This window comes from Carassius carassius, chromosome 5 (genome assembly GCF_963082965.1).
Source record: "Carassius carassius chromosome 5, fCarCar2.1, whole genome shotgun sequence".
NCBI lineage: Eukaryota > Metazoa > Chordata > Actinopteri > Cypriniformes > Cyprinidae > Carassius > Carassius carassius.
The window spans coordinates 5,369,169-5,393,516 of record NC_081759.1 but is presented as its reverse complement, the minus strand read 5'-3'; the positions used below and the strand labels follow the sequence as shown (position 1 = coordinate 5,393,516).

Here is a 24,348-nt window from a genome sequence, read left to right as displayed (position 1 = left end):
CATTACAGGTGCATCTCAATAAATTAGAATGTTGTGGAAAAGTTTATTTATTTCAACTCAAATTGTGAAACTTGTGTATTAGATAAATTCAGTACACACAGACTGAAGTAGTTTAAGTCTTCTGTTCTTTTAATTGTGATGATTTTGGCTCACATTTAACAAAAACCCACAGATTCACTATCTCAACAATTTAGAATATGGTGACATGCTAATCAGCTAATCAACTCAAAACACCTGCAAAAGTTTCCTGAGCCTTCAAATTGGTCTCTCAGTTTGGTTAACTACACAATCATGGGGAAGACTGCTGATCAGACAGTTGTCCAGAAGACAATCATTGACACCCTTCACAAGGAGGGTAAACCACAAACATTCATTGCCAAAGAAGCTGGCTGTTTACAGAGTGCTGTATCCAAGCATGTTAACAGAAGGTTGAGTGGAAGGAAAAAGTGTGGAAAAAAGATGCACAACCATCCGAAAGAACCGCAGCCTTGTGAGGATTGTTAAGCAAAATCGATTCAAGAATTTGAGTGAACTTCACAAGGAATGGACTGAGGCTGGGGTCAAGGCTTCAAGAGCCACCACACACAGACGTGTCAAGGAATTTGCTGAACTACAGACAACGTCAGATGCGTTTTACCTGGGCTAAGTAGAAGAAGAACTGGACTGTTGCCCTGTGGTCAAAAGTCTTCTTTTCAGATGAGAGCAAGTTTTGTATTTCATTTGGAAACCAAGTTCCTAGAGCCTGGAGGCAGGGCGGAGAAGCTCATAGCCCAAGTTGCTTGAAGTCCATTGTTAAGTTTCCACAGTCTGTGATGATTTGAGGTGCAATGTCATCTGCTGGTGTTTGGTCAATTGTGTTTTTTGAAAACCAAAGTCACTGCACCCGTTTACCAAGAAATTTTGGAGCACTTTAAGCTTCCTTCTGCTGACCAGCTTTGTGAAGATGCTGAGTGCATTTTCCAGCAGGATTTGGCACCTGCCCAGACTCCCAAAAGCACCAAAAATTGGTTAAATGACCATGGTGTTGGTGTGCTTGACTGGCGAGCAAACTCACCAGACCTAGACCTGAACCCCAGAGAGAATCTATGGGGTATTGTCAAGAGAAAAATGAGAAACAAGAGACCAAAAAATGCAGATGAGCTGAAGGCCACTGTCAAAGAAACCTGGGCTTCCATACCACCTCAGCAGAGTCACAAACTGATCACCTCCATGCTACGCCGGATTGAGGCAGAAATTAAAGCAAAAGGAGCCCCTACCATGTATTGAGTACATGTACAGTAAATTAACATTCCAGAAGGCCAACAATTAACAAAACATTTTTTTTATTGGTTTTATTAAGTATTCTAATTTGTTGAGATAGTGTGTTGTTGTAGCCTGGCTTTGTCATACTCATATTCTAGGCAGAATGTGAGTCTGATACTGCTCCATTGCACTTGAATTATGGGGCGTGTCTTAACAGAACCAGTAAAAAAAAAAAAAAAAACTCTGCACTCAATTGGATAGACCTACAACCAATCAGAGCAACGCAGTAAGTGACGTATGTTGAGCGACGCATAGTTGTCAACAGAGTTCAACTGCACGCACGCACGCTGGAACTGGAAGAAGTAGGAAAGTAATGAGTGTAAACGATCTTTGCCTGTGTTGTAAAAAGAATTTAAGAATTCACGGAGTACTTACAAGCACGAATAACATTTTGAGAGAAACACAAAAGGTGCAAGTATATACGAACAAGTTCTCTGTATAAATAATATAGTAAATTAGAATGTTTGAACTTTTTGTTATTTCACTACACTGAGACTCTCGTTATAATTGCACAAAACTGACTTACATCGGGACTAGGTTAGGTACAATATATTTTTACAACATTTGCTTCATGTCACTATGTTATGAGTTATTTTCTAAGTCAGACAGTCAGATTAAATCTTTCCATTTGTAAATTAGATGAACTTCATCCACGACGATACCCATTACGTTGGCTTGAAAAACATTGGAGCCTAGCATATCCCTCCACTTCTTGTTCAGCAGCCAGGATTCGGGGCTTCCGAAAAGGAGCTGACAACGACCGCTGGTTATGTCCACCTCGCTGTGCACGCCGAGTTGCATCGCCGTGATGCCCATTTCGGTTGCTTCTTTTACTTGGTCCTCCATGAGTGCGACCAAAGGAAAAACCACAATGACCACAGGGTTTTCATTGCGTCCTATCTTCTTAGTGACCATCGGAGCCAGCTGATAAATTAAACTTTTGACCTGTTTGATGTGTTTTCGGCAAACACATCTTTCCCATCGACAAATGCCTTGATTGCGGTTCTTTGTTCGTCTTTTAAAATTAATGCGCTGTCGATTTCTTTTATTACAGACGTGATAGCGGAATCTAAACATCTTACTTCTCCAGCTGCAGTCATCGTTGGTGAAAACCAATTCAACCCAAGCGCTCTTTGATGACGTGGGTGGTTACGTAACCGCAGATCCATCATCGATTAAAGCCCACCCTGGCAATTTGATTGGCTCGGCCTTCTGGGAGCCGAGCATAATTACTCCTCAATAGATACAGACGGTTGGTCTGGGAACGCCCCCGGGAACGCCCCGTCACGTGATGTGAATTTAGCCCGTGGGGGAAAACATTGCCTTGGCGCCAATTGAAATACATGGGACAATCACGCCGAAGAGTTGCTGTGTCGTTTTCTGTACCTCCAATAAACTAACAAATTATGAATTGAAGTTCTACATCCTTCCTAATAAACACACAGAACCGGAAAGGATGACAAAATGGCTACAAGCAATAAGTTGTGAGGATGATCAAGGGAAGTTGTGGAATCCCAAGACTAAGCATGTGTGTGTGTGCAGTCGGCATTCATCACAGGCAGGCTATATTAACATCGTGTTCATTATTAACGTTATCAAAACTGTGTAAGGTTGTTTCAGAAAGTGGAACGCATATATAATTAGCCTTATCATTCTACCCGAAGCAAAACTATGTAACGTTAGCCTAGTGTCGAACATAAACCCACTTTAAAAAGCGTGTGGACACGTAACAACTTAGTTTTGTGTCAGAACTTTTACACTTTCATTCATAAATTCACCCAGTCTGTGTTTGCGAAACGATTGAATCGCGGAATCCAGTCAAAAATAGAATTGCTGTATAAAGCAGAACGTCAAGGATTTTGGCTATTTTTGAATGAATACATCTACATTAGGGCTGTAAAATATATCAAATATCGATATGGACTAGTGTATATGAATATTAAAGTTAAAAGAGACTACAATTGTTCTACGTGTCTCTGGGAATGAGCGCTCAATATGAGCATTTTTGTCATTCAAATACACACGATGTTCGCAGTGTTTTCCCCCATGCCAACTCCGCCCTCGCCACGCCCCCAGCTATGACTAGATGCCGACTGTATCTATGGATCGAGTCCAGACCGAACTTCCCGTCCAAAAAATGTTGTGGGCGGGGTTCGGTCTGGCACCCAGGCTAGTGTTGTTGTTAAATGTGAGCCAAAATAATCACAATTTAAATAACCAAAGACTTAAACTACTTCAGTCTGTGTGCATTGAATTTATTTAATATAGAAGTTTCACAATTTGAGTTGAATTAATGAAATAAATGAACTTTTCCACAACATTTAAATTTTTTGAGATGTACCTGTATTTTATGCTGTTTTTTATTAATCTAAAAAAAAAAAAAAACCTTGATGCTGGTTGCTATTCCCTGCCATTACGTGAATATGCATGAACGTCACCTTTCTTAAAATTTCTTCTTATGGCATAGAGCATGAGAACACCTCCAGGGTGAATAAATGATTACTTCGTTTACATTTTTAGGTGAACTATTCCTTTAAGGGAGTTCATACATGACACAGACTTGCAATGTGTCCTGACATTGCATGGCAGCTCAATGGTTTTATCAATGGACCAATTGTTTTTTTTTTAGATGTGTTGGGTTAAAAAAAGTGTTAAATTGTTAAAAAAAAGTCGCTTGAGGCTTGCATACTTCAGTTACACTCCCTTTAGCTGATCCAGAATGCATCCAACAGTTGTTTCTGCTATTAGACTAGAATTTAAAAGTTTGACATTCAAAAAATAAAGGTTTACCTAAAAGTTTATTTTGCCAACATGTAAAAATGACACTGTCTGTTTAGGCTCAGGGAAATGTGCATCAAAATACGCTTTTAACACAAAAAGCATACTTGCTAAACATGCTGTTTTTGTTAAATCACTGAAGACTAAACATCAGGCACATCTTATTAAGAGCTAACATCTTATTTCGTCTGTTGCATGGATCTGTTTACTCATGACACATTGACCTAAACCATATGTAATTTTAGATGATGGAAAACGAAGACATACCAACAACTTTGGGTAGTTTCTGTCTCCTCAGAGGGATTCTGGGGAGTTTGGTGCTGATTCGACTGAATCCGCCGCAGAGGATTATTTTGGCCTTCTTGCTGTTGGTGGAGTTTTCCTGGTCAGGGCTAAAGGACGAAGAGTGACGTTAGACCAACATTACACTGACTAGAAATGGATTGCATATTGTAGATTTTTGTTATTGTAGATTTATTGCCCTCTAGCATAAACTGCATGGAGATTGTAGATATGATGCTCAAATGAAAAAGAAATGTAGGGATTAATTTGCCTCATGGGCAAACTGAGGAAATCTAAGCTCAGTTGGTTATACGTTCTTTAGTTTTCCAGCCATTGAGAAAAGGTGGAAAGTTTAAGAAAACAGCCGACTGTGATTTTCTAGAACACGAGAGTCTTGAGTTTTCCCGACTGACTGCGGAGAACAGAAGAGGCTTTCACTTCAGCGAACTGTGAACAATTCTGATGACAGGCTTTGTTAAAAGATGATTTTTGCCAGGGGTGTAAGAACAGAGTGCATTTGAGGGAGACACAAGGGCCACGTTCACACTGTCAATGCAGAATATGGCTGTCAGTCTGGTTTTACAGCACCAAATACAGCTGTGTTCACAAACTGTTTGTACAGTTTGAGCAGAACCACTCTAGAGTAGTTGTTTTAAACTGTTATATTATAAAGAACAGCACAACTTTTTTCAACTTAGCTAAAAACAAGAAAAGACTGGAATAATAATTCTGGAAATTCAGCTTTGCATCACAGGAATAAATTACATTTTGTTTTATACTACAATAGAAATCTGCTGCATTTTTAATCAGATAAATGCAGCCGTGGTGAGCAAGTCCCAAACTTTCTAATGGTATTGCATTTGAGTTTAAACTAGTATTTCTGATTATTTAATTTAATTCTTTCTTTTTTTTATTGAAATATGTAAGTTCTATTTTATTTATTTTTTTCAAAGTAGTTCTGCCTCAAACGTACTCAACTGGTTAAGCCAAATTTTGTCATCAAACCACTCAAAAAATGAAGCCGTCCTTTTTACAAATTCATTGACAAACGTTTACCTATCAAATCTAAGGTTTACACAGCATTTGCAAATTCTTTCGTTAAGTTATGAAAGTCCATTTTATGGGCAAATGACTCACATTTGTGAAAGTTTCATGAATGAGGCCTGGTTAAATTTACTAAAATCTGTAAATAAACTTCTAATGTTGTTTTGCATATTAAACTGCAAATGGAGAAAGTATTTTAAACTATTAATTCAGAAGGCTGGGACTTCCTAAGAACTGGTTTATGAAACTAGTGTTGATTTGTCCTTACTTGCGGTTGTCTTTGTTGCTACAAAGGAAGCAGCAGCACAGCAGAGAGAGAAGAACCACCAGCAGGAATGTCACCAGCGTTCCCGCAGCTATTACTCCCATCCGCTGATTAGGATCTGAGAGAAAGACAGACAGAAAGAGTTTGCCAATTTACCTCAAAACTTCCCTGATGGAAACATGGCTGTAGTAGGAGACTGTTGTTGTGCAGAAGAACAGGTGAAACCTTTATTTTAAATGCTCAAAGTCTGAAAAAAAGCTTCATGTTACATTATTGCACATGGCGTTTCACATTAAACAGCTTTAAAAAGGTTGAATTTGGCCTGCTAAGGAAATATTTACAGAAGTTCAACATTTCCATTCATGCAAAAAGTAGTTTATTTTGACTGCAGAACAAATCTTATGGATTTTTAAAAAGAAATAAACACTTTTAGTCTTTTTAATGCAGTAATGCTTAAGTTTACACAGCATGAAAGTTAATGATCCTTATAAGTACCCTGCAGAATGCCGCAATTGACCAATCAAAGTCAAGAGCTTTGTAGTAATTTCAAATTGGTACACAGAATAATTTCATGTTGCATCATTGCAAATGTTAGATTAAACAGGTTTTAAATGTCCTTGAACTTAAAGAACACTCTGCCGAAATGAATTAAATGTCCTCGCATTACTACACGAGTTCAGGAGTTTAATAGCTAGCAGTTGTGTCTTGTGAGATGCAGGACGTCTGCCAGTGGCTTCTTTGCATCTGTTGCCAACAGGCATTATCACTAGAGCATAAAGTGTGGCTATTTGGCTCTTTCGTTCATAAACAAAAACAATGTTGGGATGCTTAATTTGGCACTGGTGAGAATGAAGAATTTCAGCTGTTGGATTTACCGTATTTTTGTCTGGATCGTCCATCGTTATTAGCTCAGTAATACATGCTGAAATAATTACTGGCCTTGGATAATCCAGACGAAAAATATGGTGCTTATGCAATTTTTTATATTTTCGCAACTTCAAAAAATGTCCAGAAGTGAAACACATGCAGCAGGCCGTATAAAATTTGTACTTCAATTTTAAAGGAATAGTTTCACCCAAAAATTCTAATTTGCAATACATTTACTCAACCTCAGATCAACCAAGATGTGAATGAGTTTGTTCATCAGTTCTTCAGAACAGATTTGGGGAAATCTAGCATTACATCACTTATTCACCCATGGATCCTCGGCAGTGAATGGGTGCCATCAGAATGAGTCTATCAGTCTATCAAGCTCAGTGTTATAAGAAACAAATACATCATTAAGATGTTTTAACTTTAGTCTCTTCTGGCCAAAATACGAGTATAATCCATAATATCGATCCCCAATGCAAAATTCCATCCTCTCTTGTCCTCTCACATCAATATTCATCCACGTATTTGTTTACAACTGTTTTTACTTGTAAACAGTGCTTGATCTGTGCATATTTCTCTCCTGATTTAGATTAGACTACTTTTTTTCTATCTCTTTGGAGTGTTACAAGCTCTTGGTGCATAAAGAAGATCTGTAAAGTTGCAAAGACTAAAGTCTCAAATCTAATGAAATATTCCTTATAAAAGTTGAGTCAACCAAACCTTCCTAAAATGCCTCGTTCTAACACTCCCCCATGTGTCTACATATATAACGATGAGGGAAGATTTGCATAACATCGCCCAAATGTTCACACAAAGAAAGAAGGCGTAACTTTTACTTTGTTTGGACTTCCAACAGAGGACACAACTAGAAATCAGTGGTAAAGTTGTATTTACAACACTGTTCCAGAACAGTTCAAACCAAATATTCAGATGTGTGCTGCGCATTTTATGGATGATGAGGACTGTTTCCTGAACCAGTAGCCTACAATGCGTATGTGATCAAAGGCTATTTCTATAAAGTGAGGCAGTTCAAACTTTGCAAGGACAGTCTGGAGCTTCTGACTTACAGTCTATAAGTAACATTACATTTTTTATATTTAAGTAATTTGCCAATGATGATTCAAATGCGAGTTTTGAGCAGTGTAGAGTAGACTTGTTATTTCTCGTTTATCGTTTGAAACCGTTCACATTTCCAGTAAATTACTTAAGTTATTTGGTTTATAAATATGCTTGACACTCTGAGACAAAAAATAAATCAATATCTCGAGTTATTCAGTAAAGACTGATTTATACTTGCATCGGACTACTTTATACTGCATCGGACCTACGCCGTAGCCTTTACGCAGTAGGCTATGCATCAGTTTTCATTTATATTTTATGCGTCATTGTCCGACGCATAAAGTATAAATATCAAATCATTAAATCATTATTTAAAACTAAAAAAAGTAGACAACAATGGAACAGGAGAAGATGTTATTCTTTCAATCTCCACAAGGACTTGTATAATGGCAGATCAACACTGTTTGTCGTGGACAACTACTGATGTATAATGCTATGTAGTATAATAAATGAAAAGACACTTGTTCTTTGCTTCGTTTTATTTTATATAAGAACGTGTTAAAATTAAAATATATTAAAGTGCACATAAACACACAAAACTCAAGTACACATGGAGGAAGTGAATAACAGTGCTGGCAGTTCGCGTAGAATTGACACACTGTTAGATTTTTGGAGAGGTGCTCATCAGGCTATGGTGTAGGCCACGTTTAGGATGTGCGTCTATGCGTAGGCTTTGGCATAGGTTCAACGCAGACGTATAAATCAGCCTTTACTCCTAACAGTTCATTGATACAACTGCTAAAGAGAACCGATTATGGGATGTGCATGAGCAGAGCAGCTGGACCGAGTCTCATCCTGCCTAGTCTCACATAGCTCACATAGAATTCATGGCAGCTTCATTGGCCAAGGCCCGACAATGAGGCCATTTGACCAACATGTCAAACAACCAATCACAGTTTGTTTCGTTCAGCGTCACGTTTCGGCGTGTGGAAATGTTGCCAAAATAACAGACCGGTGTGAAAAACTCTCAGATGTATTTGAAAGATTCTATGCCGCAAACTTGAACTATTTAACATACTTATGAAACTCCAGTGTTTAGGAGAACATGATAAGGGCTCGTTGTCACTGTTGTAAACACAAGAGATTTCTTATTTTGTGAAGGAGTTTGGCGTCACGGCATCTTTGTTTTTCAGGCAGAACGTTAAAGAACGCGACACAAACGTCTTCTGGAAATCCTGTAGAATTCAACTAATCCGATGACGACTTCGACACTCCTGAAGTGTTTCCATGTTTGTGTCCCATATGCATCAGACGTTTAGCCAATGGTCCGTGGACGTGATGTCTAAAGCTGAGACTACAGTACGTCCTGCCAGGAGACGGCACGACAGTTTGTTAAGGGGGGTAACATTTCTGTCACACGCTTGAGGCATTCAGTTAATCACAACGCACAGGATAGCTGGCCAATCAGAGCACACCTCGCTTTTTTTGGAATGATGAGCTTTGTAAAAATCAATGTGTTTCAGAAAGTCGGGGCATAGAGCAGAAACAATAATGCACATTATATGGAAAATAATGTGTTTTCTGAACCTTAAACCATATAATCACTTTGCATTACACCAAATACACAAAACAATGTTCTTTTTAGCAATGTCATATGACCTCTTTAAAGATAGATGCTTGAAGTTAAAAACATTCATAAATTTGTTACAGAGGGGAGATTACTCATGGATTACTATGATGTTTTGATCAACTGTTTGGACTCTCATTCTGATGGCACCCATTTACTTCAAGATTGAAGATTCATTGGTGAGCAAGTGATCAAATGCTAAATTTCTTCAGTCTTTTCTGAAACTCATATACATTTTGTATGGCCTGAGGGAGAATACATTTTCAGCAAATTTCACTCAATTCAATTTGAAGTGAGCTACTCCTTTTTGTTAAACAGAAATTATTTTCAACAGAACCCAAATATCCCTCTCATAATATTCCTTGTGCTTCTAAAAACCAACTAAAAATAGTTAAAGAATAACAACTGACGACAACCCATTTGACTCTTTGATTTGTGCTGTAGATTCTGTCACAGAAGTGTGGAGCTCAGTCCACACTTGAAAGCACAGCTGCGTTCGAGGAAGGCCTCATTTAGGTCGGCCACGGTGACATTACTGCCTTCACTCAGGTCCCTGTGAAACCTCTGCTGACCCACACCTTTCCTCATTACAGTCTCTCTCTCTTGCTCTCTTCCTGTAGTATTTCTCTCAGCTGTGTGAAACAACCTCGGCTCTCACTAACTCGATGAGCAGGCAGGAAAAGAGCCAAAAAAACAGCCATAAAAATAAGAGACCACTCTGGAAACACCATCAGGGGCGCCATGTTAAACTGCTGCTGTCTATGGCAGTGACCTACATAGTGAGGAACTGTTACCAATAGCAACTGTGTTTTTATTTTCCTGCACAAGTTTCTCAGACATTTTTGAAGAAAAACAAATGATTTTAACCTCATTCCTTAACCCAGGAATAAATTTAATTAGGAATTAGGAAGAACTGAATATTCAGATGTTTAGGTAAACAGCATGTTTCTGTAAAAAAAATATATGAACATTGATAAAATAAGATCAATTTATAGGACAATTAGACTTGTTTTCAGAGAATATCTCTTGGAAGTAAATGTATTTTTCTTACCCCTAAGGCAAATATTTTTGTATGGTGTTAAGCATAAACCTAACAAAAACCATTGCTAAACAAGACAAAAAGTACTTGTCAATTTTTAGGAGTTGGATGAAGGAGATCAACAAAAAAAGTATTTTAATTAGAATATTCAGGAGACAGGTAAATAAATCCACATAACATCAATGAACAAACATTAACTACAACGGACAAAATACCAAACAGAAAGAAGACTTTAAATAAGGCAGCTGACGAGAGGAAAACAGGTGGAGGGAGTTTACTAAATTACTAATGAGCAAATTAATCAAAAACCATAGAAACAAACAAGGCAGGAGAAAGGGAATAACAGAAAACTAAACCAAACCAGATCATGACCATAACATCAATGGAGTAGGACAAACATAGTAACACTTTAAAAACTTTAAATAAAATGCTTTCCAAAAGTAGTTTTTATGCGTTAGTTATGCCTTGTAATACACCCTTGTAATGACCTCAACAGTGACAAACATTCTAAAACTTAATTTTTTCATTAAGTATTAAGTATAATGTATTAAAACACCTGAAAATTATTCTTCAAATATTCTAATATATTTGTTTACATGCATTATAATGCATTATATTTAAAGGCTTTAGGTAAAGATGTATACTCCAAAAAATAAGTCTTCTTTTTTAAGGCTATTTACATATTTTGATGGAAAGCAAAACACCATTAATAGTTTAGAAACTGATATTGTGAACTACTTTAGTGGTACTTTTTTGTCCTGTATGGAACTTTGGATCTTTGGGGGAAAATACCCATTTAGCACACCACTGACGAAAACAGTTTAGCCTGGAAAAATCAGGTTGGCTGTTATACAATGCATAATGTGTATAATGATCATGACGTGATGTCATGCTGCATTTGCTTTATCTAAAAACATCTCGTTCCACTTTTAGTAACTGACGTGCTCGCAAATCTTTTGAGAGTCAAAAGGTTGAATCTTAAGTTGACTTTGGCATCAACTGGCAACCCCCCCCCCCCCCCCCCCACTGTCTCCCCCCCTTAACGTAATGGAAACTATGACTGATGCTGGACCCCACAAGTATGTCTCAACACTTTAGGAGTCCTTCTGTGTCTCTATAGAAAATGACATAACAGAAAGCTCAGGAAATTACATTTGCTTTTCCCAAAGAGAGGCAGGAAGGGTTTCTTACATAGGTTGCAGGCTCCTGACACTGGGTTGCAGTTCTTGTCGTGACATGGACAGACCTGGGCACAGTTCACTCCGAACTGACCCAACTCACAGGTCAGGTTGCAGCTAAAATGAAGAGGAATACAAAGAGCACATTAACAACACTGATGGAAAAAAAAATCAATACAAGCATTGTGTGGACATAGCAACAGGAGTTTCCAATGAAAATGAAACAAGGCAGGTTGGGGAATTAAAGGCAATCACGTTGATATTGGAAATGGAAGAACGGGCAAGAAGAATTTAGCATTTGTAATGAATGAAACAGGAACAGATATCATTTAAAGACCGAACTGAAACTGACAAAACATTTTAAAGTGTCTTTCTGAGAATAAAAGTTTTAATTAATAGTGAATTCTATTTCAGTGTGATCTCTGATCTTCTTTCATAAACCGAAAATAAAGGTATGATATGGTTCAAGTGTAGTTGGAATAGTTTGAAATTGTGTTTAATTTTTAGATTGGCCTTACTCAACAGATGTGAATTAAACTAATTTGCAGTTCAGAGTGCAGATATCACTGTTGGCCATTTTAGATGTGAAAGCTGAATTTATATTTGTTTATTACATTTTTCAATCATTCAAAAGTTTGAGGTCAGTAGGATTTTTATTTAAATGTACTTAATTTTTTTATAAAAACTGTATTAAGAAATAAACAGACATCTAAATCTATAAAGATGTCGATTTCAAATTAATGCAACTAATGCAGTTTCTTTAAACAATTTAGGATGACTCTTAGGATGACTCAGTGGTTAATGAAAACAGACCTAGATATCAAGATGAGTTTAATTTGTGCATGACTCAGATGTGACTTACTATGTCCCATAGAAGCCAGGGTCACAGAGACACTCTCCTGTTGCAAAATGGCAGTCTCCATTAAAACAATGGCTGCAGTCTTTTTCACAGTTTTCTCCATAGGTGCCGTTAGGACAGCGCACCTCACAGCTGAATACAGAGCAAGAAAGAGGTAGAGGTTATGCAAATGGTCAATTTCAAATTCAGTTATAGTTTTCATCGCAACAATCTCCAAGAAAATACTTAAGGAGCAGCAACATATGAAAACTTACAGAGATGAATTTGCTCAAACACTTGGTACACTTCCACTATTGGGTATGATATTTCATAGCAAAAACCTGTGTTTTAATCACTAATCACATGCAATTTAGTTTAATCAAGCTGGTTTATAGCACCATCATATTTCTCTTAATTGCAAATATTAGTATAGTAGACTGTTCTATATTCATAAAAATTTGCCTGATGCTATTGATGTTTTATTTATTTATTCAATTCAGTTATTTATTAACATGTATATGTTCAAACATTTGGGGGAAGATTTTTTTTTTATGTAACTAATACATTTCATTCAGCAAGAGACAATAAATTAATCAAAAGTGAGAGTAAAGGGATTTATAATGTTACTATTGTAACAAGGAGTCGGAGGCGTTCGGATCCATATGCAGCATTTATTAAACAGAATGGTCATACAGGCAGAGATCAGGAATGGCGTCAGGTGTGTCAGGGATAACCAGAATCGTAATCAGAAACAAGCAGGGATCGAGACAGGCAGCGGAGAATCAGAGTCGGAATAAACAGTCCAAAGGTCAAAACACAGGAATAATAAACACAGGGAAAACGCTCTGAAATGTCAGACTGGCTAAACAAGACTTCGCAGTGAGTGAGAGTGAATGTGCTGCTTTTATGTGTGTGTGTAAATGAGGTGCAGGTGTGGCAAGGAAATTGGCTGATGAATGAGGTGCAGGTGTGGCAGGGTGATTGTGATGCAGTGACTCATGGGTAATGTAGTTCGGGTGTGGTGCAACAGTATGAGAGGTGCTAGTGTCCAAGTGACATCTGGTGGTTGATGGGTGGAATGGTCCTGAGTGGAGTGCCCTCTAATGAAGTTCATGGGCACTCCATCTAATAATCGTGACAACTGTGACGAGTGGGGCGGGGCAAAGGGACATGGGAGCGGGGCCGGTGGAGTGATTGGAGATGAGCTACACCTGTTCGACCCATTGGTCTCGAGGCCCACGGAGGAGATGGAAGGATATAAAACTGGAGCGACGACAGTGAAGGACGAGAGAAGACCAGGCCTGGGCTTTATTTTAGGTTTTGGTTTTATTTTGTGCACATCAGTCGTCCGTGAGGGGCTGGTGCGCTGTTTTGTGTTTATTTTGAATTATTAAAGTTTCATTTGATTGTCCGCCGGTTCCCGCCTCTTTCTTCCGGATGAATATGAAGGTTTTATCATTACAGTGGTGCTGAAGCCCGGGAGAAGGAGGGACGCGCTGCTGAAGATCCCTCGCCGCTGTGGTGAATCCGCGGTGCCATGGAGCAGGCGAGGAGTGTGCCGCCATGGACGCTCGAGGCGGTGGGCTGGAGCTCGCTACCGGCCGACCGCGATGTGGAGGGGCAGCTGCCGTCCGTGAGGGAGCGGAGGAGTCGGCGCCGTTCGACAGGTGGCCGGAGCCTGCTGCCATCCGCCGGAATGGGGAGGAGCAGGGAACGGGGGACTCCTGCCGGCTGCCCAAAACCAGAGGAGCCGTCGCCGTCCACCGGGCGGCGGAGGAGTGTCGTGCCGTCCGCCGAGGGCTGTCCAGTGCCACCGCCAGGCACCGCGGAGGAGATCACCCAGCTGGTGGAGGGCCGAGCAGTGGTGCGTCTGGGAACCGGAATTTTTTTTTTTTTTTTTTTCTCCCCTCTCTCGTCTCTGTCGCTCATCCTTCCATCTCCTTTTCTCTCACCTCGTCTGTCCTACCCCCAGGTTCCCGCAGGTCCCCGTGAGCGGTACCCCCCCGGAGGGAGGGGGGGGAGGGGGAGTAGAGCGCAGTCTCAGGAGTACCCCTCGGCCTGCGAGGGGCGATGTGGGTATGTGACGAGTGGGGCGGGGCCGAGGGACGTGGGAGCGAGGCCAGTGGAGTGATTGGAGATGAGCTACACCTGTTCGACCCGCTGGTCTCGAGGCCCACAGAGGAGATGGAAGGATATAAAACTGGAGCGACGACAGTGAAGGATGAGAGAGGACCAGGCTTGGGCTTTATTTTAGGTTTTGGTTTTATTTTGTGCGCATCAGTCGTCCGTGAGGGGCTGATGCGCTGTTTTGTGTTTATTTTGAATTATTAAAGTTTCATTTGATTGTCCGCCGGTTCCCGCCTCCTTCTTCCGGATGAATATGAAGGTTTTATCATTACAGTTACAAAAGATTGCTCCAAGTAAAAAATAGTCCTGGAAAAAAAATATGTCACAGGTGCCACAAAACAACAGCACAACTGTTTTCATTGATTAAAATCATCATATTAGAATGATTTCTGGGGGAACATGTGACACTGAAGAGTGGAGTAGTGGTGCTGACAATTCAGCTTTATATCACTGGAATAAATGACATTTTAAAATGTAAAAGGGTAAAAAAGGGTGCTCCACTAAACAATGCATACTGTAGTATATGTAAATAAACAGCGCTGTCGTAATTCTTTTTTTAATTCCTCCCTCACTTGTCAACTCTACATTATTGGTTTGTACTTGTTGTTTTATTAACAGACATTTTTTTAACAGTTTGCTACAATGTCCAAAATTGCGTACCGATCTCCAATCCAGCCGGGATTGCAGTGTGAACACTTCCCGTTGATCCGGTTGCAGAAGTGACCGTCTTTGCACGGTGGACACTGATCCTTACAGTTCTCTCCAAAGTAACCCTCTGCACACATCTGATCACATTTTGTCCCATTCCAGCCACTCTCACACGTTTCACAGTGACCCTCCGTCACCTTACAGGGCTGCTGGCCTTTACAGTGGCCACACCTGAAACAAAACAGTCAATACCAATATACCAAAACTGTTTCTTACTCAGTGCCTTTGTCTTGTCAAATATCTAAACATTCTTAAATCAAGAAAAAAAAACTTTAGATATTACATTTTAAATGTATTAAAAGTTTAAAACAAGGACAAATATCTACCAATAAGTTCAGAAAAAAAAATCTACTTAATTCAAAAGGAAAACAAATTGTTCTCACCCTATTTTTTTTTTTTTACTCATTTAATTTTGATATTTTATTCAGAAAACAATACCTTACTTGTTTGACATCTGTATTGCAAAACTAAAAAAAAAGAAAAAAATATCGATGTTATGGTAATAAAATTAAAAAAACTGTTTTTGAAAAAGAAAAAGTAATATTGTGAAATATGCTGATTTGATGCTTTTATTATTGGTGCTCATTTGTAAATAATGGTTCTTAATATTAGCAGTATTGAGTTTTGCTGTTTAACATTTTTGTGGTTACTCTAATGTGTGTATATATATATATATATATATATATATATATATATATATTTCAGAATCCTTTGATGAATAGATCATAGAAAGTTCAAAACAACTGCTTTTATTTGAAATAGAAATCTTTTGTAATATTATAAATGTCTGTACTGTGACTTAATCATTTTAAAGCACCCTTGCTAGAAAAACTAAGCAAAAAAAAACAATTAATTTCTTTTTCTTTTTCTTTTTTTTATCTTACTTTACCCCTTCTATGTGGTAGTATACTATGGTAGTACAACACAACCCCCCCCCCCCCCCCCCAAAAAAAAAAAAAAAATTATAATACAGAAGATTTAATAATACAGAACGTTTATTGTAGAATAAATCAGCATATAAGAATAATTTCTGAAGGATCATGTGATACTTAGATACTGGAGTAATGATGCTGAAAATATAGCTTTGCATCATAAAAATACATTTCATTTTAAAATATTTAAAATTAGAAAATAGCCATTTGAAATAATATTTCAAAATATTACATTTGACTGTATTTTTGGTGAAATAAGAGACTTCTTGTACTCTACATAATTTTTTTTCTCACTTGTTTTTGCAGTTCTGTCCATAGAATCCAGCTGGACATGGCTCCCGGCACAGTTTTCCTCTGTATCCGGGTTTACAGGTACACGATCCATCTACTGGGTTACACTTCCCATTGGCGCACTGACAGTGCCGTTCACAGCGCTGACCCCAGAGCCTCTCCCTGCACTGACATCGGCCCGTAAACTGTTCACAAGGCGAGTTGTTACACACACACTGAGCACCACAGTTCCGGCCGAACCAGCCGGGGTTGCAGATGCACCGGCCCGTGTTCTGGTCGCACACTGAGTTGATGCTGCAGTAGCAGTTGTTGTTGCACTGTGTCCCCCAGTACCCGGCATGACAGGTGCATTTGCCCGTCTCCTGGTCACATTTCCCTTTCTGACAGTTGCAGGGCTTCTCGCAGTTCTCACCCCAGCGGTTTGGGTAGCATGTGCACTTCCCGGTCACGTCGTCGCATTTACCGTTAGGGTGACACGTGCACATGCCCTTGCAGTCTGGACCCCAGAACTGAGCGGGACACTCTAGAGGAGTCAGAAAAAGCACAATGTCAAAAGAAAAGAAACATATTTACTGTGTAACTTTTTTTCAGCTTGTTGTAAAGCTTTATATTAGACAATATTTTGTATTGATTATAAAACTTGTGTTGATTGCTCAGCAAGTTTTTGTAAAAAAAAAAAAAAACTTCAGAAAACACATGCAAATAGAAGACATTATCAGAAAACATTATCAGTTTGACAGCAGGTGCTGCAAATGCTCACAACGTAAACAACTAAAGAAATGCTGCAAATTCTCACAACACAGCCAAATAAAGAATTTTATTTGCAGTGCGTTTCTTTGTTTTGCTGTGTTGTTAGTATTTGCAGTGCGTTTCTTTATTTAGTTGTGTTGTGAGTATTTGCAGTGCATTTGTGTTCAAATTGATGAAGATGTTTTCTTAATTTGCATGTGTTTTTTTCGATTTGCATTGAGTTTCTTTATTTAGTTGCGTTTTGACCATTTGCACTGCATGTGCTGTAAAATTGATGAAGGTGTTTTCCTAATTCTTTTTCAATAATTATTATTTTTTTGAGCTCTCTTGGCCACCGTACAAAATACAGTAAAAAAAAAAAAACTTTTAATATTGCATACTGGTATGCTTATTATATGTGTGTTTGTCTATTTTTATAAACAGCCTTTAGTTTTGATCAGAGCCTGAAATTTTAGTTTAGTTTTGAAATTTATAAAGTATCATTGTTATTGTACATTTTGAGTGCACATCTTTGTAAACTGTAGCTATATTAGTCTATAAACCACCTCTAAGCTTACTGACATGGAGTAAAAAGCAAAACAATATTTTTTTAACAATTAAAATTAGCTTGAGAACTCACTTGTGTCACAACTTGCCCCAAAATATCCATGACGACAGCGACATTCGTTTGGTCGGACACACACCTCGTTCTCATTACATGTGAAGTTACCTTCGCAGAGAGCTGAGAGGAGAAGGACATAATCAAGATAGAAATCAAGTGACACTCAGGAAGTGATCTAATATACAGGAAATGACACTTACGCGTTAAACACTCCTCGCCTTGCTGCGCCCATCCGCTGCAGCATGTAAACCCTGGTGACCTGAAGTTAAGATGACAAATCAAGGTCAGGTTAAGTGCACTCTCTTATTGGTTAAGGAATATTCAATCTACATTACATTAAGCTGCTATCTGGAAGAACAATCAGCAAATTTTGCAAATGCCTTGACCAAAGTTTCAACTGTCCATGAGAGATTTAAGCATGTGGCGCTTGAGGAATATTGCAAATGTCTGGATGCCATCTGTAGATTCACAAGCGCAGATGTTTTAGATAGCGAACAGGCACTGACTCACATCCAGTCGCACAAACACAAGCGTATTAGAGTAAGCATTAATTCCATTCTCCATCCTCTCGCCAACAGCAGACATGTGAACCAGACAAGCCTTATAACTAGTTATAACCTTATAACAATAACTTTGTTGCATCGTCAAATGAGCAACTGGATCCCAAATAAGGCCTGATTCAATTAGCAATGCAAATGTCCTTAATTAGGTCAGTAAGTTAGTCTAATAAACAGTCTGGGCTCCATATGAATAGAAAGCTTTGAAATAGCTTTTTCGAAAATATTAAATTGAGCTTGTTTAAACACAGTATATTCTTCTAAATCCAAAATATAAAATGTCTTGAATTCGTAAAAAAAAAAAAAAAAAAAACCAACAAAGCACTGTCATTCTCATTCCCAGTTCTACATGCACCAATTCTGAATACATATTCAGTAACTAATGACTTAAATTTGGTTCACTTTCCTCAAATGAAGCTATCCTATGGCTTCAGAATAACTGAAATATAGTGCATGAGTCTTATGCATTTCCTTTGTGTTCCACAGAAAAAAGTCATACGAGTGGGAAAGAGATGAGCGTGAGTAAATGACAGAGGTTTTTTTTTGCATGAATTACTCTTTTAATCCATCACATATGATCCCGGTGGAATTTTGCATGTGTCTGTGGTGAGTGTTTTATTCAAAGCATCTCACAACAGGCCTGCAGAAGCGACTTAAATGCATTTCTTTGACAGAAAATGATGGGAGTGGAACCCATTTCTCCCATATGAGCACCACAACTCAATTATCTTAAGGTTTCAACATGCATGTTTGAGTGCATATCAAGCGATAAATATGAGTTAAGTGCAGTTTCATTTAAAGACTCCCTAACATTCCATGTATGACAAACAAAACAATCTTCCTACTCTTCTTTAAACTTTTCAAATTATCCCTGCTATCTCTACTTCAAGTGGCTTCCCCTTAAAATGTAATACTCTCTAAGTGTTCCTTGGATATAAGACATATGCCGCCCTTCATATTCCTCCACATCTGACCCCAGAGAGGCCTTGTCCACACTTTGGCTTCCTCTGAAGCGTAGGGGCCGCTCTCTGCCTTCAGTCGGAGTTTGTTTAGCCTATGTGTGTGTGTCTTAGCCAGACATTATCTAAACCACAGCCCTGACTTCTCTGCTCTGTGTCAAACCTTACATCAACGCAAAGCTAGGACCATGGATGAAAGCTTAAACAAATGGAAACTGAGCATCAGTCAACAGCTGGGGGGCCAGACTTGATTAAGCAACAATAAAGTCCTGTGTGGAAATTCTTAGCAAATTTTGTAAAACGAACATGAACTTCCTGTCAACATCTTTGGTGGGTGAGAATCTCTGTTTGTGAGAATACAAACTAGATCGTAACTGGTGGTTTCCATTCTGATCTTAAGTACAGCGATTGCCATCTGGAGCCAGTAATCACAAAGTCAACAAACTTTTAAACAAAAGAGTAAACCATTCAGTGCTTAACACTGCTAGAAGAATTCCCCTAAAATGCCTAGCGAGAAGAAATACAACGTAATTTTGAGATAAATACCTAAACATCTAAATCCAGCTGTTTTATATAATATAAAGTGCTTTGACATCTCACAATGTCATTTTGTATGATTATTAGAAAATGTTGGAGAAAGAGACCAATATTTATATATCAGCCAGGCCAGGTGTGTACACACACTTTTATTATATACTTTTATTTGGCAAGAGTGCATTAAATTGATCAAAAGTGACAAAGACATTTATAATGAAGCAAAATATTTCGATTTCAAATAAATGTTGTTCTTTTGTCTTGGGCTCCATATCACCCTGGAGCCCAAGACCGGTTTCCCACTAAAGTTAAGCAGAGCTGAGCCTGGTCAGTACCTGGATGGGAGACCTCCTGGGAAAACTAGGTTGCTGCTGGAAGAGGTGCTAGTGAGGCCAGCAGGGGGCGCTCACCCTGAGGTCTGTGTGGGTCCTAGTGCCCCAGTGTAGTGATGTGGACACTATACTGTCAACAAGCACTGTACTTCGGATGAGACTTTAAACCGAGGTCCTGACTCTCTGTGGACATTAAAAATCCCAGGATGTCTTTCGAAAGAGTAGAGGTGTGACCTCGGCATCCTGGCTAAAATTCGCCCATTGGCCTCTGACCATCATGGCCTTCTAACAATCCACATATCCGCTGATTGGCTTCATCACTCTGTCTCCTCTCCACCAGTAAGCTGGTGTGTGGTGGGCGTTCTGGCGCAATATGGCTGCTGTTGCATCATCCAGGTGAATGCTGCACACTGGTGGTGGATGAGGAGATACCCCCTGACAATGTAAAGCGCTTTGAGTGCCTAGAAAAGCGCTATATAAATGTAAGGAATTATTCAAATTAAATTAAATTTTGAACTTTCAGTTCATCAAAGACTAGTGTATGCAAGTTCCCACAAAAATATAAAGCAGCACATGTTTTCAGCATTAACAATAATAAGAAATGTTTCTTCAGAGGGTAATCAGCATATTAGAATGATTTCTGAAGGATCACATGACACTGAAGACTGGAGTAATGATGCTGCAAATTCAGCTTTGGATCCCAGGAATATATACAGGTGCTGGTCATATAATTAGAATATCATCAAAAAGTAGATTTATTTCACTAATTCCATTCAAAAAGTTAAACTTTCATTCATTCATTACACACAGACTGATATATTTCAAATGTTTATTTCTTTTAATTTTGATGATTATAACCGACAACTAAGGAAAATCCCAAATTCGGTATCTCAGAAAATTAGAATATTGTGAAAAGGTTCAATATTGAAGACACCTGAAAAGGCCTTTAAATGGTCTCTCAGTCTAGATCTGTAGGCTACACAATCATGGGGAAGACTGCTGACTTGACAGTTGTCCAAAAGACGACCATTGACAACTTACACAAGGAGGGCAAGACACAAAAGCTCATGGCAAAAGAGGCTGGCTTTTCACAGAGCTCTGTGTCCAAGCACATTAATAGAGAGGTGAAGGGAAAGAAAAGATATGGTAGACAAAAGTGTTCAAGCACTAGGGATAACCACACCATGGAGAGGATTGTGAAACAAAACCCATTCAAAAATGTGGGGGAGATTCACAAAGAGTGGACTGCAGCTGGAGTCAGTGCTTCAAGAACCACTACGCTCAGCTGTCGCATTCCTTGTGTCAAGCCACTTGTGAACAACAAACAGTGTCAGAAGCATCTCGCCTGGGCTAAAGACAAAAAGGACAAAAAGTTCTCTGATGAAAGTAAATTTTGCATTTCCTTTGGATTTCAGGGTCCCAGAGTCTGGAGGAAGAGAGGAGAGGCACACAATCCACGTTGATTGAGGTCCAGTGTAAAGTTTCCACAGTCAGTGATGGTTTGGGGTGCCATGCCATCTGCTGGTGTTGGTCCACTGTGTTTTCTGAGGTCCAAGGTCAACGCAGCCGTATACCAGGAAGTTTTAGAGCACTTCATGCTTCTTGCTGCTGACCAACTTTATGGAGATGCAGATTTAATTTTCCAACAAGACACCTGCACACAGTGCCAAAGCTACCAGTACCTGGTTTAAGGACCATGGTATCTCTGTTCTTAACTGGCCAGCAAACTCATCTGACCTTAACTCCACAGAAAATCTATGGGGAATTGTGAAGAGGAAGATGTAATATGCCAGACCCAAGAAAGCAGAAGAGCTGAAGGCAACTATCAGAGCAACCTGGGCTCTCATAACACCTGAGCAGTGCCACAGACTGATCGACTCCATGCCACGCCGCAGTGCTGCAGTAATTCAGGCAAAAGGAGCCCCAACTAAGTATTGAGTACTGTACATGCTTATACTTTTCATGTTCATACTTTTTAGTTGGCCAAGATTTCTAAAAATCCTTTCTTTGTATTGGTCTTAAGTTATATTCTAATTTTCTGAGATACCGAATTTGGGATTTTCCTTAGTTGTTAGTTATAATCATCAAAATTAAAAGAAATAAACATTTGAAATATATCAGTCTGTGTGTAATGAATGAATATAATATACAAGTTTCACTTTTTGAAAAGAATTAGTGAAATAAATCTACTTTTTGATGATATTCTTATATATATATATATATATATATATATATATATATATATATATATATTAAAATAGAAACAGTTATCTTAAAGTATAAAAATATTTATGAGGTATTAATTAAATTTTTTGAAAGGTAGTGTGTAGGATCAAAAGTATGTACTGTATGTCACTTCTTTTGCACTATTCTCAGTCCTGGAAAATAGCAGCCTTCTACATCCATGCTTAAATAGTTCACCAAAAAAAATAAATAATAATAATAATAATAATAATAATTTACTCTCCCTCAAATTGTTCTAAACCTGTATGAATTTCCTGCTTCTGTTGAACTTAGAAGAAACAATGTATGTAACCAACAACCCCTGGTAGCCACTGACTTTAAGTCAATGGCAAATGTTTGGTTATCTACATTCTTCAAAATACTTTCTTTTGCGTTTAACAGATGAAATTTGGAAGAACATTAGGGTGAGTAAATTATGACAACATTTTCATTTAACTATCCCTTTAATAAACGTAGGTGATACAGTTTGTTGTGGGTAGATGTTGCACCCCTGATGACCTCTGTGTTTAGGTCAAGGAAGAGTTTACAGTCTGTAACAACTGTGGAACTGTACAGGTCAAACTCTGAAATAATGAGCAGAGTATAGCAAACTGAAAGATTATTACAAGATCTTTGATACTGGATGATGCTTGTTTTTCTCTTTTAAACAAATATGAAACATTTGTTTGCACTAATAAGTAATAAGGATTTTTATGCTTATTAATTTAATTGTTCTTTTGCACAGACAAATATCTATGTCTACTATCTAAACTATGCCACGACCTCAACGCTTCAGTGCTTGAGTATTTGGTGTCACCTCCTGCCCCTCAATGTGTGTCAGATCCAGATGTGAAACAGGATGACCGACACAACTTCATTTGTATTTGGAACAACATCACAAAAACGTGTGTACAGTTTTAAAAGCCACTAATGTTTAAAAGTCACTCATTTCTGTGCACTTTCATATATATTGTGCTTATTTAGTATTATAGCAAACATAAAGTGAAATAATAAACAACCTGTCCTTTAACTTTAAAAACAAACAACAAAAAAGATATCTCATTTTTAACTGTTAATTTAAATACCTCATGTTCATGACTGTTTTCTTGGAGCTCACAGAAATGGGCCTATAGTGTTTAATTGCCATTAATTACTGCTGCATTCAGTAGGCTTCAATTTAATAACATTTGATTTTCAAACCTATATGCATAAGGCCTTTATACTTGCTTGATATCATGCATCGGGTCTATCGTATGACCGACATTATTGCTTTCTTTAACCCCCCCCCCCCCCCCCCCCAATAAATAAATAAATCAAAAAATGTTCATCCGACTTACACTGGAACTTTGCACACGTTCCTACCCTTTGGATTGAGTTCTTGACAGAAAAGAGGGCACGAGCATATAAGCAAAAGCAGTAAAACAGCTAAAGTGCCCTTTAGATCCATGGTAGAAGAAACAGCATCTCTCCATGCGCCTCTTCTGCTCAGCATTCCTTTTCTTTACAATCTCTAGAAGTTCAGAAGGGTTATTCTGTATCTTCTAAGTCTCAAAACCACCGACAACAATCGTTTGAAAGTTATTTTATCCGCATAAATCGTTTATCCACTCTCTTTCAGACTCCAAGGGATGAGGCAGAGAAGAGAAAAGAGGAGGAGAGGGCGCACAGAAGTTATAAAACCAAACAGTTATTCCCTCCGTCCAGCCCCAGTTCCTGAGGAAAACTTCTGCTTCTATTATGCGCTCCAAACACTGGTCGACGCAACTGTTGCATTGCTGGAAACTTCTGACGCCCTGATATTCCCAATTTCCTGCTATTATTTCCAAAATACAGATTTTCAGAGAGGAAATGCTGCTTCAGATCGTGTCAAGAAAAAAAAAAAAGCTCAGCAAAACTTTAAGTGCGTCCATTTTTTAAAGGAAACGGGAATTTAAAACGGATAAAACGGATCGATGTTCCTTTTTCAAAAGGGAAATTCCTAATTAGTGATCATAGCTCTGGCTTCGGTGCGCCTGCTCTCGGCGTGCAGCGGTTTCCTAAATTCAGACC

General features: G+C 38.6%; 1 protein-coding gene across 2 annotated transcripts in view; it reads right to left on the bottom strand.

Moving 5' to 3' along the window:
* LOC132140675 (scavenger receptor class F member 2-like) overlaps nucleotides 1-24,348 on the bottom strand; it is a 38,758-nt gene extending 14,410 nt beyond the window's left edge. Inside the window, exons 1-9 of one of the 2 annotated variants that reach the window (XM_059549552.1) lie at nucleotides 23,637-24,348; nucleotides 17,895-17,953; nucleotides 17,713-17,814; nucleotides 16,347-16,866; nucleotides 15,073-15,291; nucleotides 12,310-12,438; nucleotides 11,461-11,564; nucleotides 5,675-5,789; nucleotides 4,348-4,472 (exon numbers count right to left, since the gene is read on the bottom strand). In XM_059549552.1, the coding sequence (XP_059405535.1) occupies nucleotides 4,348-4,472; nucleotides 5,675-5,789; nucleotides 11,461-11,564; nucleotides 12,310-12,438; nucleotides 15,073-15,291; nucleotides 16,347-16,866; nucleotides 17,713-17,814; nucleotides 17,895-17,953; nucleotides 23,637-23,791 (1,528 nt within the window). In that variant the 5' untranslated portion in view covers nucleotides 23,792-24,348. Of the gene's footprint in view, nucleotides 1-4,347; nucleotides 4,473-5,674; nucleotides 5,790-11,460; nucleotides 11,565-12,309; nucleotides 12,439-15,072; nucleotides 15,292-16,346; nucleotides 16,867-17,712; nucleotides 17,815-17,894; nucleotides 17,954-18,029; nucleotides 18,251-23,636 lie in introns of those variants that run through there. The other variant, XM_059549553.1, reaches the window with a different exon arrangement.